The sequence below is a fragment of the Portunus trituberculatus genome, chromosome 41 (genome assembly GCF_017591435.1).
Source record: "Portunus trituberculatus isolate SZX2019 chromosome 41, ASM1759143v1, whole genome shotgun sequence".
NCBI classification, from domain to species: Eukaryota; Metazoa; Arthropoda; class Malacostraca; order Decapoda; family Portunidae; genus Portunus; species Portunus trituberculatus.
Genome location: NC_059295.1, coordinates 14938441 through 14953006, shown reverse-complemented (window position 1 = coordinate 14953006; position 14566 = coordinate 14938441). Strand labels below are relative to the sequence as shown.

Below are 14566 nucleotides of genomic sequence, written 5' to 3'. Positions count from 1 at the left end.
CCATCAGGTCCCACAGCTTTTCTCACTTCTAAACTCCCCATCATGTTCTTGATCTCCTCCACAGTTACTTGAAACTCCTTCATAATCCCTTTCTGTTCCATTACCAGTGGTTTGTCAAAAGCAGTCTCCTTTGTGAATACCTTCCGAAAGCATCCATTCATAGCCTCTGCCATTTCCTGGGATCTTCACTGCATACTCCATTTACTTCTAAACTTTCAATACTTTCTCTATTTTTGATGTTGTTGTTCACATGTCTGTAAAAAGCCTTGGTTGGTCTTTACATTTATCAATTATATCCTTTTCTTGTTTCTTTCTTTCTTCTCTTCTAATCAACACATATTCATTTCTTGCTCTTTTGTAACTTTCCCACTGCTTAATCCGTCTTTTCCTTCTCCACCTCTTCCATGCATCCTCTTTTCTTGTTCTAGCCTTTTCGCATCTATCGTTAAACCAGTCCTGCTTTCCAACTTCTCTATGTTGTCTTATTGGTACAAATTTTTTCTCACCTTCTTTGTATATTTTTATAAATTCCTTCCACTTTGTGTGTGTGTGTGTGTGTGTGTGTGTGTGTGTGTGTGTGTGTGTGTGTGTAATTCACCACGGTCGTCTCCTGGTCACCCAGCCAGTCTTCCCCATTACGGAGCGAGCTCAGAGCTCTTAGACCGATTTTCGGGTAGGACTGAGACCACAACACACTCCACACACCTGGAAAGTGAGGCCACAACCCCTCGAGTTACATCCCATACCTATTTACTGCTAGGTGAACAAGGGCTACACATTAAGAGGCTTGCCCATTTGCCTCGCCGCCTCTGGGACTTGAACCCGGACCCTCTCGATTGTGAGTCGAGCATGCTAACCACTACACTACACGGTGTGTAATTCACCTCACCTCACCTCGGTCGTCTGCTGGTCACCCAGCCAGTCTTTCCCATTACGGAACGAGCTCAGAGCTCATAGACCGATCTTCGGGTAGGACTGAGACCACAACACACTCCACACACCGGGAAAGTGAGGCCACAATCCATCGAGTTACATCCCGTACCTATTTACTGCTAGGTGAACAGGGGCTACACATTAAGAGGCTTGCCCATTTGCCTCGCTAATCCAATATTTCTTATAAAATTATATGTTTCTCCAAACATCTTGTCAATATGAGCCTCAAACTACCCATGGTCTTGTATTATCACTCCCAAATCCTTTTCCTTTTCCACCTTTTTCAACACTACTCCTTCACCCATCTTATATGACCCTCTTGGCTGTCTTCCACTCTTTCCCATCTCCATCACATGACTTGCTCAAATTAAATTCCATCTCCCACCTCTTTCTCCACTCCCAAATCCTATCCAGATCTGCCTGTAAAATTTCACAATCTTCTTCACTCTTCACACACCTACACAACGTCGCATCATCCGCAAACAAATTAATATAACTGTTTACTCCCTCTGGCATATCATTAATATAGACAAGGAAAAGTATTGGTGCCAGCACTGAACCTTGTGGGACTCCACTCTTCACCACCAACCAGTCCGACTGTGCATCCCTTATTACCATTCTCATCTCCCTCCATCTCAAGTAGTTTTCCACACTGTGTGCGTGCGTGCATGCATGCATGTGTTACTAATTCTATTACTATAGTTGCTGCTGCTGATTTGTGGCCCTCAATGTGTCTTCCATGTACACAAATCCTTTCTTCATTTAACACTCAATATCTGTCTGTCTATCTATCTATCTGTGTGTCTCTCTATCCCCAGCCCTTCCTTTCACACACATCATAGGAACAGAATAACAAACTTTTTTTTTCAGCAATTTATCCTTTTATTTAATCCTTCAATCTATTTTCCAGGCTATCCATTCATCTGTACATTTTGGGAAGAGTTTCATGAACTCTCACTGGAACAGAAAAAAATATTGTAGAAGTTTCTAATGGCAACTGATTGTATTCCTTATTTTGGGCATGAAGGAGAGAGAGAGAGAGAGAGAGAGAGAGAGAGAGAGAGAGAGAGAGAGAGAGAGAGAGAGAGAGAGAGAGAGAGAGGAGGTATTTTATTTGAGGAAGGGCTATGGGGAGTGACTGTGGGTTCATCAACATACTGTGCAGGACATACTGTGGGGCTGTGGGCAGAGAGAGAGAGAGAGAGAGAGAGAGAGAGAGAGAGAGAGAGAGAGAGAGAGAGAGAGAGAGAGAGAGAGAGAGAGAGAGAGAGAGAGAGAGAGAGAGAGAGAGAGAGAGAGAGAGAGAGAGAGAGAGAGAGAGAGAGAGAGAGAGATTGATTGATTGGTTGGGATTAGTGAACCCAGGCGCTGTAAAACTACAACTAGGTAAACACACACACACACACACGAGCTTTACATAGTAACTTTTATTTTTTTATTATTTTTTAAGGGTGGAGTTTGTTCATTATTAATATTAGTATTGTTATTAATTTTTCATTCCGAAAATACAGAAGCCCCCCTTGGAAAAACGCAGTTAATGAGCAACTTCAGAATGTAATTACAATTTCCTTACAAAGGTTGCAAAGCCTTGTTATAGAGCTTCATTTTGCAAAAAAAAAACTAGAGCTTTCTAACTCATCTCAGTAAAAAGTTATTGCGTTCTGAATGTTACAAAACTTTAACTCCGTTTTCCATTTTTGGCGCTTACGTCACTAGTATTCTGAACGCCTCATATTCATACAAGACAATGGAAACTCTTAACACCACCTTTGGAGGTGGTGTCATTACGAACCTGCTAATCACCTTGCTACCATGGCAACCACATCCTCCTGTGTTCATGGATAAAATTTAGTTGCCAGAGGTTGTTAATTCTTCCCATCACAGATTGCAAGATTTGTGGATTCCAGCCTTGGAATGCTCTTCTGTTTTTTTTTTTTTTTTTTTAAGAAATGGCACAAAAGTAGGATTTCTTTTTACAACTTTTTGTAGTCCTTGCTCAGTTTCTTTTATACATATGAACATTTGCTCCAATAGAAAAAGAAAATTTTTAAACAAAATCAGTGTATTAAAATAATAAAAACATATCCTTATAAATACACTCATTTTACATTCAGTTACATCTCTATACTTTACTGTTTATGATTAACTATTTTACATTTCATATTACAATACAGCTGACAAGTCTTTCAAAATCAATTCATGTCGATATTTGATCGCATGAACATTAATTAATCATTCATACTTTTGAATATATAATTAGGAACAATATTCTTTTTTTTCTTCTCTACCAAGAAAATGCTTAATAATTATAAAAATACAGGTACCATTCACATCAAGAAAATGCTTAATTACAAATAAGCAGGTATAACTTGCATTATTCAAGTTAAAATATTTCCAAACAGTTTTCTTTATTAACCTATTGAACACTAACACATCATATACATGTACTCAATAATCTGGTGATCGTACGGTTAGAAAATTTGAAGTAAACTTTTTATACACAAAAATGTTGTACAGATTCTGAGACCCTAGAAAATACATGTTGACAATGATAATAGCATAAAGATTACAGTAAACAGCAGTAAATGGCATAGAGATCATAAAGAGATTTATATTATGAAAACCATTCACTTTTGCTGAACAAAAAAGGCTGACTAGTATTTCTATAAATCTGTTTAAAGATCAGGAAATAGGCAAATCTGAAATTAATATGTAAAATGTTCAAATCAATCAAATGTATGAAGACTTCTCGCTTGCATATCAATGTACACTGAATGGCACTGATTAGTTTACGACTGTAACAATGCATCCAGAGCTTGTACCGATTCACTAACACTGGCTTCTAGTAAAGCAAGCAACAATAAAACCAAAAACTTCATGGTCTCTGTGGACGGAAATGTTACATGTAATCAATGACCAGTGCAATATCAATTACTTAATGATATACAAACCCCATGGCCTATATCTGACGAATGGCCTATCCGTTCTAGGAGAAACTTCAGATGGATGTATTTGTGGCATTTGCTAAAAGTTCTGATTGTGACCTGTTTCTGGCTGCTAACATGGTGTCTTTTCAATCTAGAAGCTTTTTAAGGACGTAGCTATACCAGTTTAAAGTATAGTAAGCCCTGCTAAGTTGAATCCAGATAAGCTGGATATCAGGTAAGTCAGACGCTCATGATTTTTTTCCACTTTCTATCCCGAGTGCACCAGTAGGCATTTTTTTTGCCTTTGATTGAGTAATTTTAAGCCACTCAGCTTATATACTGGCTAAAATACACCTAATAGCTCTTATATCATCCAAGTCATTTGAGAAGTTGTCCAAGTTCTTTAAGATGTGAAAAAGGTGTGCGTGCCACGGCATTGCCATCACCAAAGTCAGTGTTTACACAGCTGGCTGTGCATGTGTGTGATAACTTGGATTGGCCTTCCCCAAAATTTGTCTGACTTATGCATGGTTAACTAACTGTATGCCTAGTTCTCAGTAAAAGTTATTGATGGTTTCTATTGAAGCAGCTTCATTACAATTGCATTTGTATTAGAATTGGTGATTTCTTTGAAAAGGACCATCAGCTGATACAGTTGCCAAAAACAGAAAACAAAATCAAAGAAAATTACGACAAAATAAAAAAGATGTTAATAATTATTGCCTTAGTTGCAAAGATCCAAATTTTCTATCCCTTATTTTATCAAAACTTTCACATTTCAGATTTACCTAAGGACATCAAATTTCATCCAATGAGAAACTTTGACAAGTAACATCAATAATAAACCTTGAAAAATACTACGTATAATTAATTTAATTAAGTTTTATAGAGAAACTGAGAAAGTAGATTCTGAATGAGAACTAGTCCCAAATTACAATTTGCAAATAAAACATACATGAAAATGACAGTGATTTTTGCACTGATCACCAACGTGCACCATGAATAAGTATCATGCTCTTAAGAACTCAAAATCTGCAGCTGCACTTTCAGTTTCTTTCAGCATAGGGCTGACAGGTGTCTTAATGTGTTCTTGTTCCTCCTCTTCTGGTGCCATATCCTGCTCTGTCTTCCCTTCCTCTGTCAAATGTTCCTCTTCACTTTTAGCCTGTGAAAATGTTAGTACCGAGAGAGATGTGGATGTTAAGGTCAGGAGAAATGAAAAATGGATACCAAAAAGATGGTCAACAACAATATGAGTGTGCTTCAAGAAAGAAATGACAAATTCCAGATATGAGGGATTAGAGCCAGAAAAGTAATTTGTCATCTCTATCAGGATTAGTGGCAGTCATCTACAGTTGATCTACAGCTGCTTAGTGCAACTGGTTAGTAGCAATAATCTGAGATCTAATTGATACTGTTTGTGCCTTGTTGCTTGCTGATAGATAATCCATAATAGGATTCTGGCCGACTTTTGAGCTTTAAAATATTTGGTCTCTAAGCTAACTCCCTGATTTTTGTCTACTTCATCTTAATTTTTTTTTTCTGGTTGTAAAACTGCCCATGTAGTAAATTATCATATTTTTCAAATATTATTTTTCTATATCTTTATTACATATACCTATATGGTTCTTGAACTTTATCTAAAAAAAGAAAAAAAATGCTACTAATGTAATGCAAACTAGATGTGGATAGATTATTCATAATTTAACATTGACAAACTCTGAAGACTTTTCTGCACACAAACCCTAAAGGAAAAAGATTTATTAAAGGCAACAATAAGTACACCATAGTAATGAAGTTTATAGATTTGATGATTTGATGATTAGATGTTTTGCTACTGAGAAAAACTATTGAGAAAATGCAGATGTGCAGTGTGGATCACTAAAAGAACCACAGGGGGGCTTGGGATTTTTAGTTTGTTTACGGTGAGGCTTTTCAACAGGTTCATATCAAACTTATTTCAAGGATTTACCCACAGTGGAAATAAAGATCTGACTTGTACCCAAATCAAGTTGCACCTAAGTCAAGGAACGGATTAAGGATGTAACCCAAAATACCACTGTATTTTCTGTTGTGTAGAGCCTAAGTGCTGCCTCAAAATTGTGCAGAATATGCAAGTCACATCCATGTTAATCAAGCATCAAGACAAGCAGGAGTCATCCAGTGCCACAGAAACTGTCCTTGAAACTTACATTAAAACCCTATTTGAAAAGTGTAAAAGAAAAATCACAAGGAATGAAATATTAGGAATAATATTCATCAGGATAAATCAGAGTCTGAAAAGGAACATAGTAAATATTAAATTAGATTTACTAAAGAAAAGTAATACAAAAAGATATAAAGAAATGACATTACAATATATTATGTAAAAGTATTTTGCACATTGCTAATGATAACCTACAAATTCAATCAATGTTCAAATAAATACTTGGCTAACACCTAACACAATTATTTTATTTATATTTATGTATATACAAATTACTCCCTTAAATCCACTTTCCATCTACCATACCATATTTATTTTTTTCTCTCAAACAGCATGCATTCAGGTCACCTATCATTGACTTACCAATCTGTATTCTGCTTTAATCATTAATCTGGCTGAATCTAGAAAAAAATATCTTATGATTTCCTGGTTTGGTATTACCGTTTTGGTTACCAGCAATTGCCATAAAAGTGTAACTAAATACAAGCCATTTGTGGAATTTTTTGTATATACCATCATATCCTGTTCATTGGTTTCTTGGTGAAGTATTTCATTTGTGGTATTGATAAAGTAAAGAATAAAACTGAGTAACAGCCACATACAGATGTAACGATTGAAAAAATCAGTCAACCAAATTGGCAGCATTCTGCTAACTGAGACTAAAAGACAATCTGCTAACTATGAGACTATAAAAGACAACCTGCTAACTATGAGACTAAAAGACAAGTCCATCAACTGAATAACCAATCAAAAGTATAAAGAATTAATAAGTAAATAAATAAATAAATGTCTGCTCCTCTTTGAAATACAGTAATGATATTGGTTTAGTGGTCATATTGGCATATTTTTGTTTATTGTTTAGTTAAAAAACAGCATTTGCTGTCATTCAGAGACAATACAATCTACCTGCTTTATTTGGCAAATGCAATAACTGTAAGTAAAGACTGTGTTTCCTCTCAGTCTCTCAGATGCTCACTTTGTTGGCCAACAGAAGTGGGAAACAGACCAAACAGTGAATTGCCAGACAAGACAGACTGACCATTCTCTCTTTGTATATCATATGATATACTCAACAGTACCATGGCTAGTTATCACACTTGGCAATTCAACACAATGCATGCATCTAGCACTTTGATGATTTACCATGATTTCGATCTATAACTGGTTACACAGAAATACTCTGTAAATAAATGCAGTTCACAATATTTTGCCAAACACATCCACAGCAAGAAACTGAATTATATGAATACAGCTTCAGGGCATGTCTTTGCTGGTTTATGAGTCATTCTGGTAAAATAATTAATTTTGGCATGCATTTCTAGTTATTTCTGGTGGACTGAACCTGTTCTTTGTTTAAGCTAGATTTTCTTTTTTATCATGTTTCCTTGTTATAGAATATCTATTACTTACAAGATAGTTTGATGGCAGTTTGAGAAAAGCCTTCTGTACTAAAGAATTATTACTAATGTAATACTCCTGTCTCAAAAATAACAGTCTAATGATGAGTAAATTGATATTTTCTTTAATATTAATTTTTCACTTTCAAACTTGAAAACAAAAAGAAAACACAAATTTGTGTTACAAACTCACCACATTATCTGGAGTCTGCGTGCGGTTACGTTTGAAGAATCCACACTAGAAATTAAGTGTTTTTTATAAAAATATGAAAAATTTTAATTAAACTGAAAGCATCAATGCTGCATAATTTTCTGAAGAAATAAACGTTAAATTTCCACATAAGAGTTAGTAAGTACTTACTTATATCATTTGACAATATAAATGCATGTAATAAATTATGTATATCCTTGACTTGATAAAAAATACAGTACACTTTTGCAGCCAAACTTACCTTCCACAAGATCACAACAATGATGCCCAGCAGGAGAAGGCCACCCAATACTGACACTATGTACACCCATACAGGTACCTGAAGGTCATCATCAGAATTATTATTTCAATATATATACAGGCAACCCCCGCTTAACGAAGGGGTTACGTTACTAAAACAACCTTCGTTAAGCGAACCAATTATAACAAGTTTGACCCCTGACTTGAGCTTCCATTGAGAGTAAACAAAGCGAGAGTGCATCATAGTACAGTGAAAGGATTAATGAAAGTAAAAATTATGAAGTTAAACATTTAAGCAGTTTACTTTAAGACTAAGTCATTATAATGTACACTAATATATGTATGTAAGTAACTTTATAATGTTGATGATCTTAAATTTATGAAGGGAGGGAGAGTGGAGTGGGAAATATGCTAGCTGGCAACATGTGGAATGTAAACAAAAGGGTACATCATTGTACTGCATATAAAACTTATGTACCACATTTCCACAATGCTTTCCATTTTATCCATTGCATAGTCACGAGTTCAGGTGGTTCTTTTTAGCTTACAAGGAAGATATGATCTCACCAGCCTTCTTAATAGTCTGCTGACTTGAAAATGGTAGACAGTAGATGGAGTCAAGCCATGGTGGGAAGCAATGCTATTAGTTTTCTCGCCTCTCTCGTGTCTATGAATAATATCCAGCTTCACTTTGAGAGTAAGAGACTTCCTGGTTTTCTTAGCAATGCTAGGCGACATTGCAGGGCGTTTTGGTGGCATGTAGAGCGAGGGAAGACGAGTTGCTGCTGATGCTGTTATTGTTTTGAACTAGGGGGAGTGAATGGTGCACGTTTTGTCCATGAGAGGCGCTGGTGTATTCTAAAGATGTTCGTTAAACGAGTAGCTGGTAGTAAAAGGAAACCTTCGTTGTAGCGAAATTTCGTTGTGTGAACCTTCGTTGCCTGTGTGTGTAATATATATATATGTACCTTAGTATACTTCATCTATGAAAACACATGGAAAAGTATAAAGTGGTATCATCAGTGTAGGAGTGAATAGAGCAAGAAGTTCGGTTAAGAAGGTCATTAATGAATAACAGAAAGAGGGTGGGTGATAGGACAGAACCCTGAGGAACACCACTGTTAATGAATTTAGGAGAAGAACAGTGGGTGTTTACCATGGCTGCAATAGAACTGTTGGAAAGGAAACTTGAGATAAAGTTGCAGAGAGAAGGATAGAAACCGTAGGAGGGTAGTTTTGAAATCAAAGCTTTGTGCCAGACTGTATCAAAAGCTTTTCACATGTCTAATGCAACAGCAAAACTTTTACTGAAACCTTTAAAAAAGATGACCAAGACTCGGTAAGGAAAGCCCCAAGATCACCAGTAGAGCAACCTTGACGGAAGCCATGCTGGCAATCAGAGAGAAGAATGTGAAGTGACAGATGTTTGAGAATCTTCCTATTGAGGATAGATTAAAAACTTTAAATAAGCAAGAAATTATAGCTACAAGGCAGTAGTTTGAGGGATTAAAATGGTCATCTTTTTTAGGAACGGAATGAATGTAGGCAAACTTCCAGCATGAAGGAAAGGTAAAAGTCGATAGACATAATTGAAAGAATTTGGCCAGGCAAGGTGCAAGTATGAAAGCACAGTTTTTGAGAACAATAGGAGGGACTCCATCAGGTCCATAAGCCTTTGGAGGGGTTAGGCCAGTGAGGGCATGGAAAACATCATTATGAAGAGCTTTGGCATGAAATAGTCAGAGAGAGGAGAGGGAGGTACAAGCCCAGAATCATCCAAGGTGTTGTTAGCAAAGGTTTGAGAGATTGTGTTCCGCTTTAGAGACAAATGTGATGGTAGTTGTTCAGGATGAAATAAAGGAATGAAAGATGAAAAAGTAAAGTTATTGGAGATGTTTTTGGCCAGATGCCAGAAGTCACAAAAGGAGTTGGAGTTTGAATGATTTCAACATTTTCTCTTTATGAAGGAGTGCTTGACAAGTTGAAGTACAGACTTGACTTCCGGGCAGAAATATAAAGTGCACGAGATTCAAGTGATGGAAGGCTCAAGTAACTTTTGTGGGCAACCTCTCTATCATGTATAGCATGAGAACAGACTGTGTTAAACCAAGGTTTAGAAGGTTTAGGTTGACAAAAATAGTGAGGAGAGTATGTCTCAATGCCAGACATAATCACCTCTGTTATACATTCAGTACAAAGAGATGGGGTCTCTGACATGGAAACTGTAATCATCCAAGGGAAAATCATCATGATACCTCCTCAGGTGCCCCCAGCTGGCTGAAGCAAAATGCCAGAGGCACCTCCACCTTGGGGATCCTGGATTGAAGAAATAGGACAAGATACAGACACGAGATTGTAATCGGAAGCGCCCAAGGGAGAAGATAGGGCAACAGCACAAGCATAAGTATTAGAGGTAAAGAAAAAATCGAGAATGTTGGCTGTATCTCCAAGACGGTCAGGAACATGAGTAAGGTGTTACACCAGTTGCTCAAGGTCATGGAGGATAGCAAAGTTGAAGGCTAGTTTACCAGGATGGTCAGTGAAGGGAGAGGAAAGCCAAGGCTGGTGGTGAACATTGAAATCTCCAAGGATAGAGGTCTCCACAAAAGATAGAGGGATAGTATGTGCTTCACTTTGGAAATTAAATAGTAAAAAAAATTACTATAGTTAGAGGAGTTAGGAGAGAGATAGACAGCACAGATAAATTTAGTAAGAGAGTGACTATTGAGTCAAAACCAGATGGTAAAAACTCGGAAGAATCAAGAATGTGGGCACAAGCAATTTAAGTCTTTGCACACATAGATGCAACATCCAACTTTGGAGAGAAAATGAGGCTAAGATGGTGTTTTTTTTTTCCCTGGATACTATATGAGATCTTTCAGAATGTAGGCTGTGTATGATACGATGACATACTTGACTTTTATCATTATTACAAAGGGGGTATGACTCTTATATCAGGATATAAGTACTGATGTGCCATGCTGGAAATTATTATTTTATTTTCTTATTTTCTTTTATGGTACCAATAGATTAGTTTACCATGAAAATTAACGTTTTCTATCATTTGTCATTTTCAGAAAATCGCCTTGAGAAAACAAGCTATAATTTTTTCCCTATAAAATGTGTGGGTTTATTTCTTATTTTATGTACCTATTATGAAAAATCATTTATCATCATTATTTCTAGAGAGAGAGAGAGAGAGAGAGAGAGATCACTCAGGTTTCTATGATGAAATTTCTTGGAGTCACATTTAACAATAATCTTACTTTTAAATATCACATATCAAACCTTTGCCTTAAATTATCACGGTCAATTGCTCTATTACTGAAAATGAAAAACTTTGTACCACTAAAAATTATAAAAATTATGTATTATGCCCACATATTCCCACACCTAACCTACTGTAATCCGATTTGGTTCACTACCTACCTATATCATCTACATAATCTAAATACTCTCCATAAAAAAATAATTAGAATCATGACAAATAATGACTTCCTCCAACACACACCTCCACTCTTCAAATCCATGAAAATCCTTAAACTCTCTGATCTATCAAACTTCTCTATTGCATCTTATATGTTCAAACAGATAAATTCCAGCAGTAACAGTACTCTGACTCAAACCCATAACCACTCCACACGCTACAGACATTCTCTACAGATTCCTCATCACAGTTTAACTCTCTACCAACACTCTCTAATGTTCAAAGGTCCCAAAATATGGAATAGCACTCCAACATATGTAAAAACTCAATAAACATAAACATCTTTACGAGAAAACTAAAAGAATATTTATTGTCTCTATACTGACACATTTTGTAAGTTTATAAATAGCTGTCGTTCAGTCTTTTTTAAGTAATACATATTTATTTTATTAATTAGTATTGTAATAAAAATAGTCTATATCCTTTAGTTTTTTATCATAATTTTCTGAATAAACTGTCTTTCAGTCTTTTTAAGTAATACATATGTATTTTATTATTTACAGTAGTATTGTAATCAAAATAGTCTATATCCTTTATTTTCTTGTTGTAATCAAAATAGTTTATATCCTCTAGCATTTTTGTCTGTTTAATTATTCACAAAACATATTTCTTTATTTACAATTCAGATTCCATTTTTCATGTAAAATTTTTTTTTTTTTTTTTCTTCCCTTTCCTTCCTGTTCTCTTAATGTCAGTTATCCCCAAGTCCTTTGTTTTTCCAATACTATTTTTTGCATTATCTTCAGTTAGGTTTTTAGTTTAGCTTAGTTAAGTATTACAGTATTTAGTAGATATTAAGTGTGCCCAAAAAGCTTCTGCTTAAAAAAGGGGCTGTTTGTCTTCCAAATTTATTGTACCATAAACTTATAAGTGTATTACAGACAAATATAATAAAGTGTTTAAAGTGTTTTAAAGAGAGAGAGAGAGAGAGAGAGAGAGAGAGAGAGAGAGAGAGAGAGAGAGAGAGAGAGAGAGAGAGAGAGAGAGAGAGAGAGAGAGAGAGAGAGAGAGAGAGAGAGAGAGAGAGAGAGAGAGAGAGAGAGAGAGAGAGAGAGAGAGAGAGAGCTAGCTGCCTCTGAGTCAGGTATATCCCCACCCCCATCAAGCCCGGATATGGTGCCAGGAGCTGTTTTCTGTTGCCCATAGTGAAGAAGTTAAAGGAAAACATACCGTTGCATCTGGATTCTCATTCTGATATGAAATTTTTGTGTCGATGGTAGAACTTGATGGAGGCGGCAGGTCATGGCTGAGGGGCATTTTGGTGATCTGAAGGTCCATAAAGGATGATGCATTCTTCACAGCTGTGCCCAGTTCAAGCTGCATAAGAGTCATGCAGACATAAGCTTTATGGTCAAAGCTTAATAATGTACAGTAACAAAATTGCAGTCACAAATCTAACATGTATGAATATCCTTCTGCATTTCCAGCTTTCAGTTATTTTATTCTTATCAAATCATATTCAAATGAAAAAGGAAAATATTTCTGGAGCATTTCCAAGTCTGATTCCAAGAACAATTAAGGTAGATGTACAACAGTAATCTGCAGTATGGTGGCAATGATTGTTGATAAATTCTTATGATGCCAAATCAACTTGTTTGATAAAACAATAGAGAATATATTTCAATAATGCTGAGTGATCATTGTACTCTATGATACCATTATTAACAGAAATAGGAAATTAAATCCACATTAGTACAGTTATAAAAGCACACAATATTCTATGATTATTCTGTTCTTTAAGATATTTACCATTTTTAACAGAAATAGGATATCAAATCCACATTAATAGTTATAAAAGGACACAACAAAGAAGTAAGTACTTAGATGTACGTTAAATTTAGTGATGTATGCAATGATTTAAAAAGCAAGTGAAGATTTTTATTATAAAAATTTTTTCCTTAAATACATACCTCTTTTAGAGTTCGCAACACCAATCTGGATCTGAGTGACACAATAATCTCTTCACCTGCAGTTATTTCTCCAATTGAGCAAGTGACTTCTTTATACTCAGTACGCTTGTCACCAATTCCTACAAGTACACTGGCAAAAAAAAGTTAAAGTAATTAACTTGTCATTTTTTCAATTATCACTGTCAACATCATAGCAACAACCTACTTTCCCATAATATGTATAAAAAAAAAAGAATAATTAAATAATTTTTCTTTATTCCTTATTTGAATGAAGTAAAGAAGTGTTATAAAAGGGAACATAGGAGACACAATGGTATACACAGATGATATATCTGTATGGAGTGACAAGAGCCTAAACTTGAAGATGAGCTCCTGACAAATGTAGGTTTAAAGATGAATGTGGAAAAAAAATGAAATAAGGAAAGTGTGCAGAGGGGAAAATGACAACTCTTTGGTAGAAATACAGGGAGACAGTCAAATACGTCAAAGAAATTATATACTTAAAAAGTTTATGTACATAAAAAGCAAATAAATAAACAAGAAATAACCAAAAGAATAATGCAATATACTTGATCAACAAGAGCATTATATCCACTGCTCACAGGTGCACATCTCCCTCTAACAGTCAGGAAGATTATGTTCCACTCAAAATCTGTGATGTACAACTCAGAAATATGTGCAACAGAAAGGAGAGAAGTAGAATACAAACAGCAGAGGAGAGAGTTTCATGACTGATTACAGGAAAGACATGAGATAAAATCAGAGATAATAAAATTAGAGAAAATTTTGCAAGTTGTTTCAGTGTTGAAAAAAAAATAAAATAAAATACACCCAGCTCATTTAAGGTGAATGGGACAACTTGAGATGATTTACAAAAAACTTAAAAGAAGATTAGAAAGGGGCAACAGACAGTAATAGACTGAGGGGAAGACCCAGAAAAAGATGGAGAGGTGCAGGTCGAGAGGAGACATTAAATAGATACAACATGCCAGAGGATCTCAGAAGACAATTAGGACCATGGGAAAAAAAGACAAAAATGGATGAGCAGGCTGACTCCGCAAACAGAGATTCAGCATGAGCATAGACCTCTCTGTAAAATTGTTTTTCCTTCATCTCCCAGTTCAAGGTTTATAAGAGAAATATAAGCTCATGCTATCTGGTCTTAATATTTACTATTAACATATTTCTTTTAAAACCATGTAAAACATCTCTTTCCAACTCAATTCAAACTCCAACACTGCATTCTAGAAAGCTA

The 14566-nt window shown here is 35.6% G+C and overlaps 1 protein-coding gene across 1 annotated transcript in view; it reads right to left on the bottom strand.

Annotated features, from left to right (window-relative positions):
* Positions 1-1791: 1791 nt before the first annotated feature.
* The window catches only part of LOC123516673 (integrin alpha-5-like), a 64372-nt gene continuing 51597 nt past the window's right edge, over positions 1792-14566 (bottom strand). Inside the window, exons 19-23 of the mRNA XM_045276275.1 lie at positions 13312-13441; positions 12572-12718; positions 7916-7993; positions 7657-7701; positions 1792-5025 (exon numbers count right to left, since the gene is read on the bottom strand). Of these exons, the coding sequence (XP_045132210.1) occupies positions 4870-5025; positions 7657-7701; positions 7916-7993; positions 12572-12718; positions 13312-13441 (556 nt within the window). The 3' untranslated portion in view covers positions 1792-4869. The remainder of the gene's footprint in view (positions 5026-7656; positions 7702-7915; positions 7994-12571; positions 12719-13311; positions 13442-14566) is intronic.